The following is a 25438-nucleotide window of genomic DNA, read 5'->3' as shown; positions in this document are numbered from 1 at the left end:
CTATGTCTCATCCTCTTAGAAAACAACTGAATTCTGAGTTTTTTTCCCCAATTGACTCTTTATAAAGTTATCAGTCAGACCAAACATCAATTAAACATTTGGTGTCTTCCTTTCCCCATGTGTTACTGTGACTCATTTTGATTATCAAAGTCCATCGCATCCCAAAAAAAATCATCTGAACCATAGCTGAATATAACCACATTTTCTCTCTGTATCACTCTGTATTTTGTTATCCCACCCACAGAGCTCTGATTGGCCAATTGTTCCTCTTGCTAGTGGAAATGAACTTCAATGGGCACAATAATAGACATATTTAAAAACTGCTGAGCAAATCTGAGATGTAGGTGGTGATTCCGAGGTCTGGAACCAGCTAGTTATTGGGCACCAAATCTACATAGTCCTAATGAGGCAGAGTAGCTGATTTTTCAGAGTTAAACTCTTAACTCTCTTAAATAAATAAATTCTCCCTACGTTTTAACTTGGACTGCTGTATATTTGGTCTACTTGAGAATTTGTTATTGCAAAAGCCGAGTTTTTTTTTTCTGTTTACATTTGTCCTCTAAAGTCCTCTAAAAGTTTTCTATCAAGCATGAGTAAGCAACACTGCAGCCAGTTCAAGGCTACAAATTCACAGACATAGATATAGTAAGGTTTCTCTTTACAACAAATCAATGTACCAAAGATCTCATAAAGAAGCTCACAAACTAGATAAATCTTGTTCTTCATCAGAGAGCAGAAAAAAATCTATCATCAGGTTTAGATCTTCACTCCTTTGCAGTATTTATTTATTATTTGGCTGAGCACCTGCTGCGCCGTTCCAGCAAGACTGAGCTTCACATTAACACAAAATTCACATATGGGAGCTGCCCTAGGTTAGTGTATCGGTGACGTGAATTCAAATGTATTCAAATCAAGAAAAGTTAAGTTTGCTGCAAAAGTACAAAAAAAACCCCCATTTGTTTCCTGACTTCTTTGTGTTTTTCTCTACCGTTAAAAATAAGGTCCAAATATACCAGTTTACGGACGATGTTCTACACAACTGACTTTCCACAGGAGATCTGCAGCTTACTCCCACGCTCTGCTGGGCTTTTTCATGCATGTGTTTCATTTGAACTGTCCCTCGATGTCAACACTCCGGCTGATTGGGTGGGTGGGAGGTGGTGTTTGTACTTTATTTGTTGAGTGAGAGAAGTTATTCTCCTGAGACGCCAGCAGGAGATTTGCATGCATTAGAGTAGCCGAGGGCAAATCAAGTCCATTTCTCAGCTTGACAGCACCATAAACGCGCGCACACACACGCACAGAAACAAACACGAGCACAATGAAAAATTAAAAGTCATCTGCAAGGAGCAAAATGCCAAGCACAGGCCTGCTGAAGTTAAAAATGTCAATTACAAGTTCTCAGCCACTTGGCTACATCATCATCATCACCTTTATCACATGTGGGCAGAAAAGGTTCGCTGCTCATCATCACGGCAGATTCCTAGAACATGCCCTGTGAATCATTCCCTCATCCCATCTGTCACTCTTTGTCTTTATCATACGGACACAGAAACTACGAGAGAAAGCCTGAGGCTGTGACCAGAAAGAAAGGACACTTTCATATAATTCCACTTTGTTCTCAACTTATGATGGTTTCCAGTGCTCACTACGGCTGATAGATTTGAAAGGGCATGACTAAGAGCTAATTCAGAAAAGGATGAATTTTTTATATGAACAGATTTATCTGCAGAGGTGAAACGCTGTAGCAGAGATATTACAAAGAAAGTGAAGTGAAAATAATGGGCATCCAGAGTGTTATTCCCTTACAGAGTTGTGTTGTTTGAGGTACTCTGCTGCATTCTCCTCAGCGTTGCCTCCGATCTCTCCAATAAGGATGATGCCCTCTGTCTTGGGATCCTGCAGGAACACCTCCAGACAGTCTATGAAGTTTGTGCCGTTGAATGGATCACCGCCAATACCTTGCAGGAGACAAAGCAAACACTGGTTGTATACTCTAGACTCTCAAAGGATAATGCCTGTGAATATTTGAGGATCACGTCGTTGTGGAGAGGAATAAGAAGCAGCTTTATGCCAGACTTGGTCTGATCATTACAACAGTACCATTGTTGTTCACTGGGGTTGTCCGAAACAGTAACGTACTTTCTGAGCAGCCCAGTCTCATGACAAAGCATGTAAGAGACCCATGTTCTGTGATGTGAGACGTACACACACACGTATGAAGGTGCAGTAACCACAGAGGTCATGATTAACTTTAATCCACTTAGGGATGTCCCAAATAGCATATTTGGGGCTTGTTACAGCCTCTGACTTGTGGGGCCACATTCATGCTGATGGAGCAGAAATGCTTCCTCGTGAGGATGTTTTTCAGCTCACGGATCCTATTCTGTGTGGTGTGGTAGCATGTGCACATACAGTACCTGGCTTTTATGTGTGAGGACTCTGAGACTGACTAAATGTCGCAGAGTACCTCATTTTTCTCTCTCTTTTTTTTTTTGTGCAGCTGAGGTAACGTCTCCTTCTTCTCTTAAAAATGAACAGCCCAATCATTTGAATTCTGATTTGTGTTGGTTACCATGGCAATGGTAGCTTCAAAGCACTCAGGTGAGCCCTAAATCCATTTAAACTGCAGTAAATTATTATTTTGGGCACAAGGTTTACAAGCAGTAAACACTGACATACTGTCTCCTCTCAAAATGATATGGTGAAGTAGTTAGTAAACTCTGATAATTTACTCATCCAACCAATATGGAGAAACAATATCATTAATTTGGAGTCATGTTTCTAGCAACTTGGCGAATGACAGTTCAACATTTCTCATCGTTTAGCTCTATATTTGGTCTCCACCGGCTCATGAGGGAAATATCTGGCTATTTAGCTGATAAATGTTCACCAGCTGACTGTGTCTGATGGCTGTGTGGTACTGAGAAGGGAGTGTACATTGGGTTTTTAGAGCTTTTGTCTATGACAGTGGTAAAAATGAATCCAAGTAAAGCTGGCGTGAAACCAAAACAATATGCTGAAAGCTGCTAAAACCCTGAGAACAACTGCAGACAACAGTAGTCATGTGATCCATGTTAATATAAAAATATTGATTATAGCTGCTAAATTAAATCTGTAACACAATATGTTATGCAAAATGTCAAGAGGTCTTACCAATGCCTCTGTAGATGAGCAATTTTTATTTTCAGAAACAATATTAAGCAGGACTGAGGTTACCCAGTATGAAAAGCATTTCTCAATTTTAATTCAAAGTTTGTTTAATAACTGCCCCAATCCCCCGTTATCTCTGCATGGTAGTTTAATTATGCCTTTCCTCTCATATCCAAGCAACATGACTTATGAATTTTTTTTAAACCACAAGGGACCAATAATCATTTTTAAAAATAATTCCCACAGAAAATGACACCAGGATCTATAAAGTTATGGGCAAACCTCCACAAGACAAATCTTCACAGACAAAATGTCACCTTAATTTATATTCATACCATTCAAAAAAACCTGGCAATGCAGAGAAAAAAAAACATGAATAATAATCAAAAGGAACCACATTACCAGCAAAAAAGACGACAGTGATTTTAAATATTGTATTAAATGTAATTTGCTGTAGCCCCTAGGTCATGCTCAGACTTAAGAAGTCGCTAGCAGAGCCACCAATAAACCCCTTTAATGAACTCTACAACATTTAATACTGTTGCTTCGCTGGCTTTATGAAGTCTGGCTAGAGGACACGCCATAATTAAAATGTCTAAATAATAATGAAGCCAAGTTGTTTTTCAGTTAATTCTGGTGTCCGGCCCTTTATTTATGGATTTTCTGGTGGCAGACAAGTTGGCCAAAGTAATTTGTTTTTCTAAAATAGTTCATCTTATATTTGTGTTGCCAAGAAGTAATAGAGCTGGGTATAATGCTAACATGTCCAGATGGTGTGGTGGAATTAATACAGCTGATATTCTCAGTATGCATAGCCGCATCAAAAGAACAGGGAACAGACACGTAGGGGCTCTCAACTGATCATTTCACTCAGAATGACAACAAGGAGCAAAACGAGATCGATAAATTAATGTTACTGTTGTTTTTAAGCTGTTTTTTACTGTAACCCACTTGACTCAAGCGGGATAATTGGACTGATGGAAAGTATCAGTACAACGGTGGTGTGGACCTGCAGGTGGGCCTTGAGAGGGCATGAAAAATAAGTAAAACTTTGTAAGTTTCAATTCTTTAAGTTTGAAATTACCATAAAATATTTGATTATTTTAAAAAATGTAATCCAAACTAATACAATAGAGTCATGGTATTTAAACTGCGTGTTATTCTTCATTTACCAGACATAGTTTAATGGGTGTTACAGTGTATTTGGTGACATTAACACCAGAAAATATTTTAGATCTTGTCATTGCTATGATTAGTCTTGTGTTGTGATTAAAGGTTTGGGTGGTCTGCAGAAGACTTTGATACCTAAAATTGGGGTATGGCTTTTTTAAGTTTGGGAATGGCTGCTGTGCAAAAAATACAAATAACTGTAAAAATTCTTTAAGTATTGAAGTTTTGTATCGTATGACAAAGCCTTTTTCAATACTTGATGGCACTGAAGCAATTTGATTGGTACCATGAAAGTATCAAAGTTTAGTCTGCAACTCTAAGTAAGTAAGAAAGACTTCCATACAATGTCCCAGCCTTAGGTTGAGTCCGAAAGTGTTGTTAATCAACAGTAGAAAGCAGGAAATTACAGAAAGACTGAAAAATTGTGCAGAAAGAAAGGTAAGGTAATAACAGGATGGGCAGATAATGGTTCCACATCTTTCATACAGAACCTGGTATGTTAGGGCTGTCCCAAATAGCATATTCGGGGCTTGTTACAGCCCCAGACTTGTGGGGCCACATTCATGCTGACCATCAGGTTTGAAAGCATTTAAAAATAAGCTCTACTCCTCAGTGTGGCCAGAACAAGCAGCCTCTGGAAAAAAACAGAAGCATGAATGGGAAAACAACAGGCAGCTTAAAAGCACCTGCGAAATTAATGCATTGTTATATGAGTGGCACGGCCTATTAAATATATTCATAGAATATTTTATAGCGAGGTCTCTCCATTTTGAACCTCTTTGTTTCAAAGATGTGATATAGATCCGAAGGTTTTGCATAAAAAAGAACATTTTTCTGGTCAGAGATGAAACACACTTTCAAGATTTCCAGCACAAGAAATCTGAAAGAAGACAAAGTTTCCATTTACATCTGAGCCACTTGATCGGTCTATCCAATCTCAGAAGAGGAATAGTCTGAGGAAGGATCAGAGGTTGGGTAAGTGCTTATTGCATTACAAAGTATCTGTGCTGTTCACTGGAACACATCAGGAAGTTTTAGGGTAGAGTGACCTTAGTAGATCACCTTCCGGTTTTTACTAAGTTCAGTAAGATATTTACCTGATTTTTTATCTACTTTAGTGTAATTTTTTGAGACGAAAGTATGCAAATATTTAGAGTTGCCCCGTCTGTCGACTGAGATTCAAGTTGAGCAGCCTTTCTTTTTTTTTTTTTTTTTTTGTTTTTGCATGACAGTGTGCAGTGCACTTTTGGGGACAACTCGGTCAAAAAAAGTAGCTGCAGAATGAGCGCTCCTTGCTTTCACGCTGCTCTCTGATGGGTACCGGCAGCTGCAAACCTGCTGCTGACTTGCTTTTGTTTGATATCTAGCCTCAGCAAAAATGTTGTTGCACATATCCAATCTGTCATAAGCATAGTTAGCACACATTAGTTTGGAGGGCTAATTTGGTTTGTTTACTATATTATGTAAACATTGCTGTGACCCTGAACGTCTCCCAAACCCTGTTAAAAAATCTGGCAGTTCAATAAAGATTTAGATGAAAAAAGGGAACAAATAGTACAATCTTCATACTGAACAGTCAAATCTGATTTGACTGACAAAATTCTGAGTCAGGTACTACCCTACAGCTTATAACAAAGCAGGAAAAATATCTATGTATGTATATATGTATGTATACACACACACACACACACACACACACACATATACACACAAGAAGACTGTCATCATATGATGTCTTTTATGTAATGTATCTATAATTATGTGTTTTTGCGGACATGTAAATAATTAATATGTTATATTTCTTAAAGGAAGTTTGATTTCTATGGAAGCATGTTATTATTAGTTATTATTTTAGAAAGTTTCTGATTATAATAACTTACATAGTCTTTTTCCATCATATTGGCAGAAATGGCTTCCATACAATTCAAACTCTAATACTGTAAGTTGACGTTTTGTCACCACTGCAGAAACACTACGTAACTGCTAAAGTATGATAAGTATAAAGTCTGATACTGACTGTGGTTAGTTATTTGGTTTGATTTATGGTTTACAGTCTAATAATGTGTGTTTTCATTAATTTCTGACAGTGGGTGATCTGGATAATTACCAGATAATAGTATTAAAACTATTTTGTCTTCATACTGTATAATTATCACTAACTGTTATTGCACCATTGGTTTTTGGCCTTGGTGCCATTTGGGCTGTGATGCCCCAATAAATTTGTAGATATCAAAGGCCAAAGTTTCTTTGCCCTCAAAATGACTTAATTCCAGGCCTGTTACAGCAGCTGCCTTTTTGCATATTGGCCCATTTTATGTCTTATAAATCAGGTCTTCAGGCTTGCCAACACCGACAATGATGCATAAGTTAAATATAGACGTGATGTTGAGGTGATGTGTGGTTTAAGGTGACCATCCTGTCTTCAAGCCAAATGCAACACATACTTTCTCTGTTTCTCTCTATGAAATGTCTCCCGTGTCTTCTTCAAGGGAGCCATGAAGCAATAAACTGTTCTCAGGATCTGTTTGTTCTTTTAGTCCCAGCTGCTTGTTTTAACATCGTCTGGATACGAAACTAAAAGCTGTGTTACCGTGTGCTAAAATTAAATTCAATATGCCACAGGTCATTGCTGACTTACCAACGCAAAGCGACTGGCCCAGGCCGACTTGTGTAGTTTGGTGTACAGCTTCGTATGTCAGGGTTCCCGATCTAGACACAATGCCTGAAAGGAAGATTTTATTATGTTACTTATTTACTTTGTAAAATCACAAGCAGAACACGGCTCCAATCAAGGGTGATAAGATGACATAAAATGCAGCTGTCTCTCCGTCCAACTTTGGCTAAATTGTTTCATCACAACAGCAAAAACAAATAAGATTACTCTCACAGTGCAGCTCTGAAACAGCTGTTCTGTCTATGCTCTGGGAATGATGGCAGTCGAATTACTATAAAAACAGCCTTCCTGTAAAGGTTCACTGGTCAACAGCAGCACATACTGCTTATCAAGCTGTCAACAGCAGAAGCTCAGTCTGGGATTTAAGTACAGTGCTGTAAAAACGTTAAATTTGACATGAAAGGTATTAGTATGAAAAAAAAAATTATGTTCCAGTCAGTTACTGCTGTCAGTCAGCAGGTAGATCTCTGTTCACAGACACGAACATGTGAGCTGTCACTCAGCAAACATTACATAAAATAACCTTTAGCATTTAAAGAGGCAACTTACATTTTCATGTATAAATTGAATGCTTAAAAGATCCAAACAAAATATTCAAACTCTTTGATTTCATGAATTTCACGGAGAAATCAGTAAATCTCACCAATTCTCCCTTTCTTGTGAATGTGGCCTGGCATGATCCCGATCTTGCATTCACCAGGCTGCAAAAAGATACATTTCAAATTTTAATTAATATAAAGACGATCAACTATGAAAAACTAGGAAGTACACACATATAAATGTATTTTCTAACTTTACTACTGTGGGTCAACTGGAAATACTGTATAATTTGTTATAATAATTCAATGTTGAACTCAGCCTCCAGTTAAAACAAAAACTAATTTAACTAATTCTAACTAATCTTACTAATTTATTATTTCTATTTTTTTCTTTCTCAAACTCACTTTAAATAAAACAGAACAAATTCAATGGTTATTTAGTGCAAAAACATGAGTACTGATCATTTCTTAAAGTTTTCCTTCCTGCTCTCTGAGAAACTGGGTTGAACATTTTTCACCATTTTCTGATATTTTGTAGATGTTGCAGCTCTAGATTAAACATCAAAATGAACTTTAGTGTTTGTTGATTGGGGCAAGTAAAAACTGACTCTGGGTAAGTGAAAAAAAAACAACCTATTGATGCTGAACCCTGAAGTGTGGTCATATTTGGGTTTTTATGAAAGTGTTGTAGGAAGTCTGATTGAAGATGTCTGCAGGGTATGCAGGGCAGAAAAAAGGGCCCCTGCGAGTCATCTTCATGACCTCCACACACTACTTTATAGTGAAAGAAAAGTTAACTTTTAGCTCAATGCATAATGCATAACTAGGGAAAATGTCTTGGTTTGTCTATACAACTTGCTAACAGCTTTTCAATAATGTAAACTGAAGCTTTAAGCATTTCCTACTCTTGTAAAACACAACATGTTGTTCTGCTGCTGTGCGGTTATGCGTTGTGTGTCTGCTGTAGACTCTACACCCACAGCACAGCACATGGTAACATGTTATCAACCAACATATTTAGTTCATTTAAAACCTGGCAGTCATAAAATTAGCTGTAAAAGTGGTCCATGGGAAAAAACACTACAGATTTACAAGATTCCTGCCATTTATTGGTGGGGCTGACTGAAATAACTCTTTCTGTCTTCTTACAACTCCTTTGTTTTTAAGTAAATAGTGCATGGGGTTATTGGACATAGACCTACTCCAGGGGTCAGCAACCTTTACAAAAGAGCCATTTTGGCAGGAAAAAAACAAGAAAAAAAATCTGTTTGGAGCTGCTTCTCTATTTTTCTAGGAGACTTTTGCTTTTTGGATTTGGCATCCACTGGTAGCTTAGGGAGAATCACTGGCAAAGCACTAAGCTGTAGACGTAGGCTATGACGCACATTTCAGTTGATGAAATATTACAACATTTGGTGTATAGGCTACACATTTTTAAAATTATTGATTGTAAGAATAACTTTAGGGCAGCAAGAGCGAAAAATGAAATGATTTGGTGTTTGTCAAATCTACAGGGAGCCAGTGGAGAAGGGCACAAGGACTGTATGCGGCTCTGGAGCCGCAGGTTACTGACCCCTGCCTACTCAAATGCAACACAAAAGATACCCCTTTTATGTGTTTATGTGTATATGTGTATGTGTGTGTGTTGTCCAGTGGCTAGGTTATAATTATAATTTTTATGCAAACAGAATGTGCACGGTCCTGCTAACTGAATTTCTGGTTTTCAATATAAAATTTGCTCAAATTGCATCAATATCAGCACTTTCTGATCATTCTCAGTAGATTTTTAAAATACTGTGATTGTAATAACTGCAATTTTGGTCACTATCGTTATGATATGAAAATTTTATTCTGTTTCATCACTAGTAACAGAATATTAATGCATTAAATCTGAATTATGCCTGGATCCTGGAGAGTGACTTAGTACTTTTAGCTCACTCTCAGAAAAAAGTCACAGTGCGTCAGCATGTGCATGTGTGTGTCTGTGTGTGTCTGTGTGTGTGTGTATGAGCTTACATTGATGACTCCTGGGCAGTTGGGGCCTATGAGGCGGGTGGTGCCCTGGCGCAGGAGCTTATGTTTGACTCTCACCATGTCCTGCTGGGGGATGCCCTCAGTGATGCACACCACCAGAGGAATCTCTGCGTCGATGGCCTCAATGATGGCCGCCGCCGCGAAGGGAGGAGGTACATAAATCACAGTGGCATCTGCCCCTGTGCCCTCCTTTGCCTGAGGCGAGGAATAAAGGTATGGGTGGTGTGTTAAAAATGGAGACTCTAAAGTTATGAAACAGTGCCACCTAATGTTTCTTGATCTAAATCACCTGTGAAGCTTCAACAGATCCATACCAAATATTTCAGCGTTTGTTTTCAACATATAAAGTAAAAGATTTTAGATTCATACACACCTCCTTCACTGAGTTGAAGACAGGCAGGCCAAGGTGTGTCTTGCCACCCTTGCCGGGGGAAACACCTCCAACTAACTGGGAGCCATAGTCCAGGGCCTGCTGACTGTGAAACGTTCCCTACAAGGCAAGAGGAGTCAGTGTGTGTATGAGTGTGTAATGAAGTGGGGTACAGCCACTTCTGTAGCGTCAACCTTGAGATATCATTAGAGACAGAGAGGAAGGAGGAAATATGCTGCCATCCAGGATTAATCACCTGAGCTGCAGAGTAAAGGGAACGATACAGAAGAGAGGCTGGGCTCTTCTAGGGGAGATTCAGCTACTGGTAAATATATATCCAATGACAGATAAATAATGATGGAAGCTAGGTTTAATCTGCTTGCAGAACATCTGAAAAACAAATCAACAGAAGCTTTTGGATGTTCTCAAACACTGCCTGTAAAAAATATCTCCCACGAAAGGTATTACACATACTGTCACTCTGATGTAGGCTACCTGTTATAGCTGAAAGATTTTATTTATGATATTCATGAAGTCAACTCATTTGCCTCAAACCAAAAAGAAACATATAAATCATAATTTCACAATTCTTCTTTATCTAATCATCAGAAGTTTCTTGTACACATGACGTCAATTTTTGGTTCTCTGGTTTTAAAAATACATCCGTTGGGTGTACGCTGTACTTTTTAGGAGGTACAGACCTTGAGAATTTGGTGATGCAACACGGAAGAAATCAAGCAATCATGCTTGTAAAAGTGCAGGAGAGGTGCTGTGTAGTGCACAGATTTCTCTTTACTATACATCACTATAACCCGACCAATAGTGGATTTGTGAGATCGATACCAATATTGACAGTTTAAAAAAAACGACATATTATTCAAAAACAAACACATAACATAAACAAACACTCCTGATGCCAAGATTTTAGGGCTGCACCGAATGTTTTTTTTTTTTTTTTTAATTAAAAGCTCCCATTGAGATTTTAGAATAAAGCTTTGAATATCTGTAATCATATTTTGTTGGTCTTTTTTTATTAGAGGTGAAATGGATTTTTTATTGTTTTATATATATAAAACTTATAGTGCAGTTACATTGCTGCTAGACTTAATAAGTTGCATGCCTCCCCATGTGTGCAACAAGCAGGAGAGCAATGAAAATGTTTTTTTCAAAGGCTAAACACCAACAAATACAAACTGAAGATTAATATTTAATTTGATAAAAACATGCTGTGAATTTTGGAAATGATTACATCTACCTGCAGCAATAAAACAACATGGACTTGAATGTTTGTTATTGGCCTGAAAGGGAAAACCTGGACAATTTTTTGTCAAAATGTAGTTCAGGGTTTGATTAGTTAAACATCATATAACTTGGCAAAAAAGCTGACTACATGATATATCCTATACATGATGTGTATTTATTAAGAGGGAGTGGAATTGGATGATTTTTTTTCCAACCTTAAAGCAATTTAAGGGGGACAAGATGAAAACTGGAAATTAAGAGGTTAATATGTGTGGGATACTGGTGTTGGTAATCTCTGTTATGACTTTCTGTTCGTAGTGTTGTTCTGTGTTCGGTACAAATATCACCACCAGGCCTCATTTGAAATGAAAAACAAGATAGAGCTGCAATAACACTAAAGGGAGCAGAATGCATTTTGGGAGGTAAAATCTGAGAGTGAATCTCAGTTGTACTTTCCCAGAAAATTGGTGCATCAAAGCGGTGTAAATTGATTTTCTGCTGAACAAATCCTATCAGACTGTAGTCAGTTAATTATTACTGAAGATGCTGAAACAATGTAGATAAAGCAGCCAAGGGTCATAACTACAAGTGCAAATAAATGACCTTCGTGTAAAAATTATTACTAGCCTATTAAGAGGAATTAGAAGCTATGAATCAGCATTTTCCCCCCAAATTGTAATATACTCCTTCACCCTGCTAACTTTGCTGTTTTTGCCAGTCATTATTATCGCAAATGTTGGGATAATAAATTTGAAAAATTGCTTGCTTATCAAGCCAGAAAGACATTGCAATGTGCACTCAATAGCACTTGCTTCATTTCTCATCCTTTTCTAATTACCCGGAGTGTTCACTGGAACTATATTTAACAACCTTTTATTATGTTGAAGAGAAAATGGAGGATGAAAAATGGAATGTGTGTTAAGGACAGAGGGGGGATATAAATCTGTAAAGTCCACGTTTCTGGCTTGTTGAACACACTTGCCAAGATTTTTATTCTCCTTGACTGGACAAGGTTCAAAGTGAATCACCTGAGCTTTTTTCATGCTGGTGAAAAATAACACAAACTTATTATTATTGACTAAGACAATGTCTAAGGGTAGTCAAGGGCAAAAACCGAAGTCAAAGTAAAAATGAAATTCTACAAAACAAACTGAAATGAAACAGGAACAAACCTAATTTACAGGCCTTTATGGCAAATAAACAACTCTTGCAACAACTGAAAAGAACCCAGCAGTGCACAACAAAACAATAGTATCAACAAAGATCCAAGGACAGGTTTCAGCATTTTATACAAATCATGACTAATACTACCACTGCCTGAATGCTGTCTGCAAATCTTTTAACCATACAAGACATTTACTTGATTCCCAAAATCGTGTATTTATTTTTACCAAGTACTGATATTTTGTGTTTCTCTATTGTAATTCTGTGAATGCTTCATCTGTCTACTCCGTCTATACAACCATTACATGTCTGTCTGCCCTGAGAGAGGGAGAGAGGAAGACAAAGTCCCTCAGGACTTCAGTTGTGAAGAATTCCTGCTGGACTTTTTGCTGCTTGTCTAGAGGCAACATAAAATTGTAGTCCCTGCAGGAAGTTGCAATTGCAACAATTAATGCAGCTTTTTTTTTACTGCAACTTTTCTGCAAATTTGACCAATCATTACAGCTTCCTGCAAGTTCCACCAATCCTTGCAGTCCCTCACACAAATGCCATACATGTGTGTCTCAATAAACCCACACAAAGATTTATTATCTACTATGTTTTGTATTTTTATGTTTTTATTTGGCCACAGACACTGAAAAGAACACAATGTTTCTCTTTGCTATTAACATTTAATAATGCTCTGTGCACTTTTATATTTCTGTAATATTTCTTGCTGTATTGACAGAGTTTTGAGTTTGGGCTGCTGGAATAACCCCCAGATGCACTTCTTCATTGACAAATAAAGCATATTTTGTTAGAATTTTTGACTTAGAACACTAAGAACAGAGTTCATATTTCTTCTCCCTGGAACAAGTTACCTTACATTGCAATATGCATAACACACACATACACATTATATACATATATATATGTGTGTGTGTGTGTGTGTGTGTGTGTGTGTGTGTGTGTGTGTGTGTGTGAAATCAGGCATTTCAGTCTGCAACAATTTATAGATTTTAAAATCTTTGAGAAACTTGTGATTTTGGGCTGTATAACTAGAATTTACTTATTAAACATAATTTATGGTACTAAGTAAATACCTGGACAACAGGTATACCAAGGTGGAGACAAATTGTGAAAATATTAACATGTGATGGAAATGAACTTTTCTATCTTCTGTAGTGATTCTACTCATTCTGAAAGACTTTAGACACATAAAGAAAGAGGAATTGTGTTGGTTAGAGAGAGAGTGTGAGTGGTAAGGAAAAACTGAGATTTCACAACAACATTCCAGTAACCTAAGCCACTGTGAAGCAATAATAAAAAAAAAGAAATGAGTTGATGGTCAGATGTCGCCAGTACAAACCTGCTTCCCTGTGAAACCTTGGCAGATGACCTTAGTGTTCTTGTTGATGTACAGGTTCTGTCTTGTTCCCGTATAACAGTGCCTGACTCCACTCTGCTGCACTGAATAGAGAAAGAGAAAGGGAGTCAACACAGTATTTTAGGTGACAGATATCAATTCACAGGTCAATACTAATCTTACAAAATGAAATCTTCTCGTCTCCTAAAAACGACAATAACTGTGCTGTTACATGACAGTAAGATAAAATGTTGTTTAAAAATGGGTTTGAGGTGAAGAAAACTCAACAATATCTGTTGTTCTTTTCACTGTGAATAGTAAAAGGTGAAAATAAAAAAGAACCATCTATCCATTTTTTTTTCCAAAGAACTCAGTGTTTTAGCAATAACTGTCTCTACAATCATCCTTTATTGTTGCTGAGTAACAATTTAAGTTTTTCTTCAGACTTGACAGTTGACATTTGCAGTTCCTGTGACCACAAACATTCTTAGTTTTCTAAGATGCACTATGAATATTTTTAAATTAGAGATGGTTGTTTATGCTACATAAGTGTTTTATTGTCAACTACTGAAGAAAATGTGACAAGTGGAAAACAAATTTTGTCTAATTACACTGACTGAATGGAAGTGTTGCACTATAATTTACCTCCTGAGCACAATTATGCCATAAATTTCAAATAAGGATATTACCAGCACATGGTGTGCACCGTGAGCTAAAATTAAATATTCTTTAATCCAAGCTGCATTCATTTGTATTTTTATACACCGACATTGTAAAAGATGACTACATGATACTAGAATTTCTCATACAATACCTTGAAAAATATCGATATTTGATACCAATTGCAATATCATGGGGAACCTTCGACACAAAGTTGAGAGCATGAAATTTTAGATTTTTATGAGCAGAAAAAGGCTACAACATGAAAACAACCAAAGCCAATGAAACATCAGTGTGAGTAAATGAGAGGTGTGCTCTACAGCGCTGTCTCAATTTGCTGTCAGAAAAAAGAGAGAGCAAGAAAGTGAAGCTGGTCCTAGAGTATCAATACTGTGAAAAAATTGTTTTGAAAGCATTTCAATATTCAGTATCAATAATTATCAATATTTCTATATTTTGACAACACTACCACATGTAATATGACAGAGTCGTAGGGACAGACCTGCAGAGAACCATCAACCAGCTCTGCAATTTTCAGACTGTTTTACCTCCATGATAATCTCCAGCCTACATGTTTGCTGTATGTTACTAGAGCTGCAACAATTAATTGATTATTAAATCAACATCTATTTTGATAATTGATTAATTGTTTTGAGTCACATTTTCAATTTAAAAATGTCAAAATTCTCTGATTTCAGCTTCTTAAATGTGAATATTTTCTTGTTTCTTTCCACCACATTAAGACTTAAAAGCTCACAACCACACCAAGATCGAAAGAACAACTTTCCAACTCCTCCAAGGAGCATGCAAATGAAACACAACTAGCAAGACACATTTAGGTCAAAGTGCAATTGAGGAGGCTCTGTTCAGTTATACATCTACTGTGAGACAAGTGATAATAAAAAATACTGCAGGTGTTACAAAACAACCTTATGTTACCAGTAAAACTACAGCATACTGCACAATGTACAAAATCTCTATGAGCTACCGCAGACGTAGCAACTGGATGTTTCAAATGAACTCCAATATAGTTACGTAGATATTAAATCACAGCAAATCACTTTTACAAGGACAAATACAGGCATTTACATATGCATGTATCTTATACTGTTCACATTCAATTGAGGGGGAAAACTGTCATAACATGGCCAAGTTATTTATTTTTTTACTTTAGCTATCACACAGCTCAACATAAATTTATAGTACACAGTTTCATTGTATATAAAGCTGAAATAATCATCTTAAAGGCTTGAATGTAAAAAATGACTATAATTATTTCTTTAGTGCTGAAAGGATCAGCTGATTGATCAATTTGAAAACTGACAGAAAATCAGTAAATTAAAATTTAGATTCCCAATCAATGACTTAAGCACCCTATTGAACAAAAGTGTCAAACATTTGCTGATTGTAGTGCTGCAACTAACGATCATTTTCATTAATCTGTTGATTATTTTCTTGATTAATGGATTTGTTGTTTGGTCTATATAAGGTCAGAAACTGGGAAAAATCAGTGCTTCCCAATCTTATCCCAGTCTGAGATAACATCCTAAAATCTCTCCAACCAAAAGATACCGAGTTTACTGTCACAGCAGGGTAAAGAATCCAGAAAGCAATCTTATTGAAGAAGCAGGAAAAAGTTTTTAAAATTTCATCCAGGGTGCTGGGGACTTATGATGCCATTTTGAGACTGTTTCTGGACATTTTGTAAAGCACTTCACTGACAAATAGGTGAAGCAAAAACTCCAATGACTCCAGACATTCAGATAATGACACTTTGACCTCCATGAATCAAAGGAGACACTGAATGCTACACTGTCAACTGCTTGCCACTCTTCAGTGCACTAGTCTGACACACAAATGTTCTGAAGCCTTAAGTCAATTTATTTAATTGATTCAAACAGGCTATCAAATGACAGTAGGTTCAGTCCAGCAAGAAAGGGAATCATACAGAAGTTAGCTGCTACTACAAAAATAAAGAAAAAACTCTGTATGGTCTTGAGGGTATGTAACCTAATTTGTTATAGAAGACTCGACTTTAGTCAAAGTTTTGACATAATAATCCATTTTGTTTTTACATGTGGACAATCAAAACAGTAACCTTAGACTAGAGTAACGTAAACCAGCAACTTTCACCCCAAATGAACTTTGTTCTTCTGTCAGAGCCTCAATCAAAGACAACTTAAAACACTGTACAAAGTTCAGTCGCTGACCTGAGCTCCATGTGACTCACTAACAAACTAACAGCTACCAAACCACGGTGAAATGTTGATAATTCAGCAAATACACTCTTGTCAATGCATTCACAAAGGAAACTTCGTCGTCGGATCTCTCAAAAGTTAAGAGCTGCAGGAATGCAGTGTGTTTAGTTGCTGCCACTACAGGGTGAAAGCTAACGTTAAACATGATCTTCTCTATCAAAACAACTTCTGCAGAGTGAATGGACACGCTACCGTTAGTGAAGAGGACACACAAGGTCGAAGATCAACACTTGCTCTGGTCTGGGAGCAGGCTGACAGGGGGTTACACGTAGATTTCGGCTGGACGTTAGCGAAAAGCTAGCCAGTTAGCTGGCTAACTGTCATTGAGCTACAATAACATAGAGACAGTAGGCATGCTAATGTGGCTAACTAGCCTGAAAGCTAACTGACAGCCAACCCAGGGGAGTTATGCTAGCCAGTGACAGACTGTAGGAGCCTCCAAAGCTCGGCTAATGTACCGCACAGAACCAATGAATATATTTCTATGACTGGAACTAAACTACCAAACATTTCAGGTGATTAAAACAATAATTTAGTACATTACTTACAAAGCAGCCTGGCAAACAACCTGCTGTGAGACATCTTCGGTCATTCACCAATGACACCGGAGGCTGAGGACCTGACACACGGAGCTTAGCTGACTACAAATATTCCCCCCCAAAATCTGTCATTTTAATTGAGCTTGAAAATATTTCTTGTTTCATATTGAATTCTGAATTTTCGTTAATATTTAACCGCCGATCCTACAAAAAAGATTCGGGCATTAATGTGATTACAGGCAACATAGTGGATGCCTTTAATTTACAATGAATTCTGGGTGGTGTAGTTCTCTACAGGGTATATTAAAGAAACCGTGCTAGCACTAGAGGGCGCATCAACCACATAGATACATTTCAATAAACGTCATTTGACGTTGGAAATTTTTTGGAAATTGGTAGTTTAAAAAACCTATGGAAGATTACAAGAGTCACAGAAATAGTAATAAAGAAAATCACCAATTAAAAATTAATTGCAATTAGTAATTCATTAAAATGACATAAAAAGTAATTAATTATTTGATGTTTTAATCAGCAATAACATGAGGAATTATAAAAATAATTTATAATTTATAATGAAATGTAGATCTATCAATAAATAGTTCAAATTTAAAATGAGTTACTGCATGAATATTAATATTAATTATAGGTAGGTCTATACTGGCATTTCCAGCTCAGTGGCATACTGTTTTTTTAATGAAATATATTTTAGTTACTTAATCAATTGTCCCTTTCTGTTAATTTTAAGATATTCCTTTTTAAAGATTCTGTAAAGGACTACTTGCAAAAGACAGTTGGGATGAGTTCAAACAATTTAACTCGGCCATAGTTGTTATAATCTGTGATTTGTCTTGCTAAATTAAAATAATACTCAATTTAGCTCAAAACACAGTGAAAAAGATTTTTTTTTTCCCAAGATGGCTGACAGTAATCACAAAGTTTTTATAGGAAAAAACACATGCATTTTTATCTTTAAGATGTAGTGGAACATTTTAGGAGGCCTACTTCGATACATTAATCTCAGAATCAGATTATGGTTTTATTGTCAAATAGATTAAGGAAATGGCTTTGGCATATTGGTCCATAATATCAACAGGTACTGCAAGTTGAGAAGCCTAAATAGAAAAGAGAGTTTACAAAAAAAACAAAACATAACAATGCACACCAACACACCTAGGCAGCTGTCTGTGGCATAAAAGACTGGCTCTTTGGTTAGTGTATGTGGGGAACATTAACTGAAGAGTCGCTGTTTCTTTTTATGTTTACACCTCTTGCAAGCAGGTTATGACATGTGATCATTTTACAAGCAAACAGGATTCTCTGGAGTTTGCCAGGAATTTAGCTGCCCATGTATAGTGTATGTACAAGTATTATGTAAATGTTAACGCTGGATGGCGGCTAAATACATTTACTATAAATTTTTAGGTAGGCCCACTAGAGCCTTGCTTGAGTACTTCACTAAATCTATCAGAAAGTAACTTGTATGTGACAGAATATCAATATAGCCACGTAAGTTTATGTATATGATGAATGTGCCTTGGTGATTTTGGTACATGTCAATACATAATAAGTAGAAAAATAGAAAGAAAGTTAAACAGCGAGTACTGCAAGTCAAGCAGCACAATAATATTTCATTTATTGTAAAATTATGTATATTTTATTTAAATTGAAAGGTCTGTACAATTTTGTGCTGGAATGTACAAAATGTTCATAGAGGAATGTGCAAAAGTAGGCAGTATAAGAATATTTGAAATGTGCAAATTGATTAAACTTTTACCAATACTTCTAACATATGCATTGAGTATTTTTCTTTTGGGATACTGCAAATATGAAGTATCTGAGAAGCCTGCTTCACTGCTCAAAAGAGAAAGAATTAATATTTTACTCGAAGTCTGTTAAATTCATGGCGTCCCAGATTTTGGTCCTTGAGAACTGAGCTTGGGTTGTTTTCTATATCAGCACATCCTCTGCATTTATCTGCTGTCACCTTGTTCCTGGAGTGTTGCAGACTTACTCAAATCACCCACCAGTAACCACCTTCCATAACTGCATATAATTAGTGGGCTCAAATAAATGAAGCAACCTTCTTAAGACTGTTATTTTAAAGACAGGTATTTCAAGTTTCAAACTGATTGCTGCAAGTTGCAACTGCACAAAAATAAATGGGGGAAATGTTTGTCTGTAGGATATCCAGGTGGTGGAAATCTTCACAGTATGTTCTTACATTGTGCAGGGAAGGACCACTCATGTTACATTTTTGATTGACTTGCTTTATTTTGGTGTCATGCACACAGAGTGCCCAGTCCTCATGGGTTTACCAAATGTACGGTTGCAGTGTTCAAACATTTCATTACATTTCCTTTCATCACAAAATTAGATTATTTTATTTTATTTTATTTTACATATATATTGTATTGAAATACAACGTTTTAAAATAATTTGGAATTCGGTATATAATTTATATGTTTATGTATTTCTTTAGTTTACCTTATTTATTTACCTTTATTTCTAAAATCGAAATTTACGAGGAGCACCTAAAGTAGACAGACACCACCTTCTTCACACTGGATTTAAGTTGTCCAATCAGGAGCCACCAACTCCTCCGACGTTGATTGGTCACGCTCTCTTCCGTCACAGGTCGTTGTTGCTTATATTCACGAACACATTAACGCACTTTCTTCGGTCGTTTCCAGGTTGAAACACGGTGAAAGTTTACGTACCGGCGATACGCTGCGCTCAGAAATGAACGCAATGACATGAACGAAGCCCAGGAACTATCCAAGTCAAACACAAAACCTGCCACATTGAGCAATTCAAGATGGTTTTAGAAACAATTTCGCGGATAATAAAAGTCCAACTTCCAGCCTACCTCAAGAGGCTTCCGTTGCCGGAGACTATCGGCGGATTCGCGAGGTTAACAGGTAACAAACTGCAGCTGTGGTGCACTTATGACTGTCCTGTGAAGATGACTCCTGAACTCATCGGGGACACTTTGCAGCACATAGCTCCTCTTTACCTTTAGCTAGCCTGCAAACCAAAACTCCGTGGAAGTCATGTTGTGAGTGGTGGTGTCTTACAACACGTATGTCATGTCCTTAAGTGGTGTTTACCTCCCACAAAACTCTTTACCATCGCTTGAGTATGTTGTTTTTAACAGCATCATCAATTCAATAACGACCTTAAATTAAAACTCTCCACGGTGAAGTTTGCCTGTGTGTTTGAATGTCGATACAACTTTGACCTTAGCTGTAAAATGTCTACAGAATTTGCAGCCTGTCCTCTGCAGTGTAACTGATATCCTGTTAGGTCCAACAACTGGAAATGTGATGCTGTACTTGTTTCCAGCACAATATGTAACCGGCTTAGCCAGGTAGCATGAAATGATGCACTGGCATGACAGTCATACATACAGTCTCAAAACACTGACCTCTTCAAGATCCGTGTTTCACAAACTTCTCTGGTCTGTAACTTAATGCTTAGTCCTAAAATTTGATGGTTTATCATGGTTTCAGCTCCTAAAATGTGAGATTTGATACTTTTTTCTTATTTTATGTTATACTGTAGAATTGTCACGATACCAGACTTTCAGACTTTGATACAATAACAAAGAAAAAGAAACAGGATACTTTTCCTTTTCCTTGAATGAACGGCCTGCTCACAGTGATGGTACAGAAAAGGTGACTGAACACAGTCTTGTTTAGTGGCAAGCCAAATTTCATGTAGGACAATATAGACTGAACTGAACTGAGGTCTTGAATGGGCATTTAGATCATTTGAAGAGCTTCAGTCATTTAGATATCCTTAGAGCCACAAGAATGAACCATTTCAGTAATTTTTCAAGTAAAATTGTCAAACATTTTCCAGTTCCAGCTTCATAAATGTGGGAATTTGTTGTTTTTCCTTGTCATTTATGATAGCAAATGAAGAGTCTTGGATTGTTTGTTGGGAAAAGGAAACAATTTGAAGATGTCACTTTGCACTTGGAGCAATTCCAGCTTCTCAAATGTGGATTTTTTTCTGTTTCTTACCTTACATTCTAAAGGAAATTGTGATGGACATTTTCTCTGTTTTCTGGTGTTTCTCAGACCTAATTTTTAATCGCTAAATTAATGGATAATAAAATTAATTGTTAGTTGTTCTCTTGAAGTAACGCATGGGAAACTCATATTTTTTCAGCAGCAATGTTGGAGCTTTAGCAGGACTATTTTGAATACATTAAACAAACATCAATGCATCAGTGTCTACGCCTCTTATCTGACAATCTGATACTGTAGATTGGTATCTGTGGCAGTACTGACCTAATTGAGTGGATCAGGTAACAGCCAAGATCCACATTAAATACAATATGTGCAGGTGTCAATATAAAATTGCGAGTTTCTGCTGCAGAAGTGTTGAGTTTTAATGACACAACAAACCTTTCCTTTGGATAAATAAAGTTCTATCTTATATTGTCATCTCAAATAAGCCTTTCCTGTATTGCCTCATGAACACAAAAGCTGATTCATTAACTTATTTGCAACTTCTCAGGAACAGGACTCAACCATACACCGGAAAAAAAGTCCTCACAGCTTCTAGTTCAGTGTGAGTGCACAATTTAAATAAAGGAAAGTGAGCTAAACACAGTGGTGGTTTAGCGAACCAGTGAAAGTCCAATTCAACTTGACCTTTTGGTCAACTTAGATCTTTGGAAAGTATCAGATGTAACCTAAAAATAGCCCAAAAAGTAGAAATGCTGAGCTAGCTCTGCATCACTGAAATGCTTTTGTGACAATTGACGTGCAACTATTTGAGTGAACCGTCTCTGTGAAGCCTGTGAGATCAAAAACATTGATGGAAGGTTTTAGTGATTGTGTTGCTTACTTCTAATCAATAAGGCTTGTGAAAGTCTTGACCATTGTTGGCTCTTGAGTTAGATGTTGTCAAATGTAGACTGAAGTTAGAAATCTTTTGTCTTCTAATCTGCACTGACAGTCTAAATTATTCACTTATCACAGAAAACACAACTTCAGACAGTTTTTAAGTGTGCGTGAAATGTCATTACTTAAAAAGATTGAGGATTAGCAGTGTCCGATTAGATATCAAAATCCTTTTATTGAAAGTATTTTAATTGCCATAAGAGTGTTATGAGATGTTCCATGGTATAACTCATCGCTAATAGTAAAATTACATAACTGTTGTTAATCCCCCTCACTCTCACTGTGCTCCACTCATCTGTCCTCTCTCTGTGTATGGTGGACTGAACGATGGGGTTTCCCAAAGCACTTTTCTGGGCTCAGCGTGGCGTTCCCCCTCATAGCTGCTTGTGTGAGACGATACTCCTCAATGATCAATCACATTCATAGAGTAGAAATGCAGATAAGAGGTGAGCTGGTTCGGCAGCCACCTCACCAGGATGAGGAGGAGAGTAGGAGTAGATGTGGAGGTTAGACTCACCTAAATCTGTTTATATAATCATGTATTTTCAAAATGGAATTTAACTGTATTTGACACATTGAGATACTGTAACTTAAATGTCTTGGCTTTGAAGGGGTATTTTGTGTTTTTTGTTAAGTGTGGTTGTATGAGGCCCACCTAGAATATTAATCAGTAACAGTTTAAGTCTGTGCTATATTTAGAATATTTTCACTGCTTTACGGTGTCATCAGAGAACCTTTTCTGACAGGAAGCTCCAAAGGCAGTAATTTCAAAAACCTGAGAGTTGCTGGTCTACCGCTGCCTCGATCTGTTAGTTTGTTATTGTGGGACTTAAGTGTTTTAAAGGGTTAGTTTGGATTCACTGAACTGGGGGTTCAAGATTAAGTATTTTTCGCCTGTTTATCTCACTTCAGTCATGTTTATTGAAGCATCAAGAGAATATTGCTATGCAAAAAATTCACAGCACTGTTATTTCAGTTTTTCCCCATTCCTGTTGTTAAGTTCAGCCAACAGTTCAAAACCTAAAGATATTGAATTTACTTTAATACATGACAAAGATAAACAGCAAATCCTCACATTAGAGAAGCTTGATTCTGCTTGGAGAAAGACTCAAATGACTAAACGGTAATTAAAAAATTGCAGATTAATTTCTCTCAGTTGAGACATTGATTCATTAACTAATTGTTTGAGCTCTAAACCGAAGTGTCAGATTTAGATCTTCTAGTGATGCACATGAAACCCTATCTCTTCATAATACACTCATTTTCAACTTACAGCCAACGGTATTCTAGTTACACAACCAGTGTTCACGGTTATTCTCTGTTTGTGTAACATGCATGTGACGTGTGTCTCCGCAGTGTCCGAGTGGCTCCGGTTGCTGCCTCTCCTGGGTATCCTGGCTCTGCTGGGCTATCTGACCATTCGGCCGTTCCTGCCTAAGAAGAAGAAGCAGAGAGACAGCCTGATCAACCTGAAGATCCAGAAGGAGAACCCAAAAGTGGTCAATGAGATAGACATTGAGGACCTGAACAGCACAAATGTGTGTTACTGTCGCTGCTGGCGCTCCAAAACTGTGAGTTCAGTGGTTATTTTCTGACTGCAGATATCACTATCAGTGTGAAATGCATGGGAACTAAAGTGTAGTGGCGTAGTTATTTTTATATGTCACATTGACTGCTGAATAAAGTTTACTTACGTGCATTAGTAAGTAATGCACGTAAGTATTACTGAAGCCAATAATTTATGAGTTTACGAGTTACCTTTGATTTTTAATGAATTATACAAACAAAAACTTGTTTTTGCAATTTTTACTTGCCAACGCAATTTTATTGCAAAATTGCCTATAACATTGCAACATGCATAACTAGATATATGTATATGTATAGGGAGAGGGGGGGGTATTTTTTTTTCACTTGAGGATAAGTGGGAGTTTGTTGTTCCTGTATCTTGCTGATCAGCTAATATCGAGTTGTTTCCTGTTTTTAGTTTCCTGTTTGTGACAAGTCACACTTAAAGCACAATGAGCTAACTGGAGACAACGTGGGACCGCTCATACTCAAGAAGAAGATACTGTAATCGACCATTGATGGGAGTTTTCCTTTCACCTCCTCAGCCTTTAGTTTTCATTTCTTAACAGTTTGTAGTATCTCTACTTTTTCTCCTTTTTCTTTTTCTTTCTTTCTTTTTCTTTTTTTTTTTTTTTTACCAGAATCTTGGTCTCTCCTTGGTGTCATGCTAAAATACAAATTTCCACAGTCTGATGGTGTGAAAACTGTAGTTAAGGTTTTGCTTTTCTTTTTTTTCTAGCCCAGTCTTCATTGTTCTTTTTTGTTGGGTAGCAGAACAGCCTTTTTATATGACTCTTAATTCAGTTTTAGTCACGTCTCACTATTATTCACCATTGGGACCACTTTGAGGGGAGAACTTGAAACCGGACTGCAGTGACTTTATTTTGACTTTCAATAATTTGAATCCATCAGGGGAAAAGTCCCCACAATGGTTGTTTAAATGAGATACTTAATTACTCGTCCAACCAACATTTTGTACTGTATGTCTTCATTTTGGACAATTCTTTGGTATTATTTAACAGTCTGCCTTTGTTAGCGTTCTTCCTCCTGTTTCAGATTGTCTGACTGTGTGCCAAATATTAACATGTCCACACTATGGATGTGAAATATTCTCCTATAAGTTATTGTGTGCCTGGGACGCTACTTATTGTTAAGTTGTATTTTGTTCGTACCCTTTAAACATGACTTTACATTTTGTACTCAACTCTGTTGCCTACAGACATTTCAAACCACTGCACCGTTGACACCCAGTTATATACAATTTTAACCTCACTGCCCTGTTGAGGTCTGAGAACATAACTTCTGCAGCACCGTACCATTTTTTTCTGGCCTCTGTACTGTCATAATGGCTGTATATAGTTGACTTCCTGCTGGAGTGCTTCCTCTTTAGCAGCAGTGTTTTATACATAAATGGCCTTTTTTGTGAGATCTGTATTTTCGTGATGATGTCTATGAATGTTTGTGTGTTTATGAACCTTTGTCAGAAATGGCTGGAATTTATTCACTTTGCATATCAAATGTAAAACTGATGTTTAACTCAACAGTTTTGGCAAACAGAACTGCCGCTTCATTCCCTTCTTTAACGGTTATGTTTGGGTAAAAAACTCATGCAACCTTGAGTTGAAATCATTTTAAAGTAACGACAAGGTTACTGAGGACATCACTTTCTAATCATCTGCTACTTATTTTTTGTAGATAAAACTTGCATTCAGGGTCATATTTCTACAAGAGTGCATTGTTTAGAGGGACAATTCAACCCAAAATCAAAAGTACGTATTTTTCCTTTTACCTGTAGTGTTATTTATCCATCT

The 25438-nt window shown here is 37.0% G+C and overlaps 2 protein-coding genes across 2 annotated transcripts in view; one reads left to right on the top strand and one right to left on the bottom strand.

The window, feature by feature from the left end:
* Nucleotides 1–17304, bottom strand: part of suclg1 (succinate-CoA ligase GDP/ADP-forming subunit alph) — a 31432-nt gene extending 14128 nt beyond the window's left edge. Inside the window, exons 1-7 of the mRNA XM_084715314.1 lie at nucleotides 17158–17304; nucleotides 13695–13795; nucleotides 9944–10060; nucleotides 9553–9765; nucleotides 7641–7698; nucleotides 6962–7045; nucleotides 1810–1961 (exon numbers count right to left, since the gene is read on the bottom strand). Of these exons, the coding sequence (XP_084571440.1) occupies nucleotides 1810–1961; nucleotides 6962–7045; nucleotides 7641–7698; nucleotides 9553–9765; nucleotides 9944–10060; nucleotides 13695–13795; nucleotides 17158–17191 (759 nt within the window). The 5' untranslated portion in view covers nucleotides 17192–17304. The remainder of the gene's footprint in view (nucleotides 1–1809; nucleotides 1962–6961; nucleotides 7046–7640; nucleotides 7699–9552; nucleotides 9766–9943; nucleotides 10061–13694; nucleotides 13796–17157) is intronic.
* A 2457-nt stretch (nucleotides 17305–19761) lies between these two features.
* Nucleotides 19762–24232, top strand: cisd2 (CDGSH iron sulfur domain 2). Its single transcript, XM_084715313.1, has 3 exons — nucleotides 19762–20066; nucleotides 23418–23632; nucleotides 24046–24232. The coding sequence occupies exons 1-3, from the start codon at nucleotides 19964–19966 to the stop codon at nucleotides 24133–24135; spliced, it is 408 nt and encodes a 135-aa protein (XP_084571439.1). The 5' UTR covers nucleotides 19762–19963; the 3' UTR covers nucleotides 24136–24232.
* The last annotated feature ends 1206 nt before the right edge of the window (nucleotides 24233–25438 follow it).

This window comes from Lutjanus erythropterus, chromosome 3 (assembly GCF_056507025.1).
Source record: "Lutjanus erythropterus isolate fLutEry1 chromosome 3, fLutEry1.hap2, whole genome shotgun sequence".
NCBI lineage: Eukaryota > Metazoa > Chordata > Actinopteri > Lutjaniformes > Lutjanidae > Lutjanus > Lutjanus erythropterus.
Note: the sequence above shows the minus strand (reverse complement) of the source record. Positions and strands in the feature narration are given on the sequence as shown.

Bases quoted from the DNA above. Each gene is read 5' to 3' on its own strand.
- cisd2 (XM_084715313.1), top strand. From the start codon at position 19,964: ATGGTTTTAGAAACAATTTCGCGGATAATAAAAGTCCAACTTCCAGCC. The intron at 20,067-23,417 runs GTAACAAACTGC...GTGTCTCCGCAG, and splicing joins CGGATTCGCGAGGTTAACAG to TGTCCGAGTGGCTCCGGTTG. The intron at 23,633-24,045 runs GTGAGTTCAGTG...TCCTGTTTTTAG, and splicing joins GCTGCTGGCGCTCCAAAACT to TTTCCTGTTTGTGACAAGTC.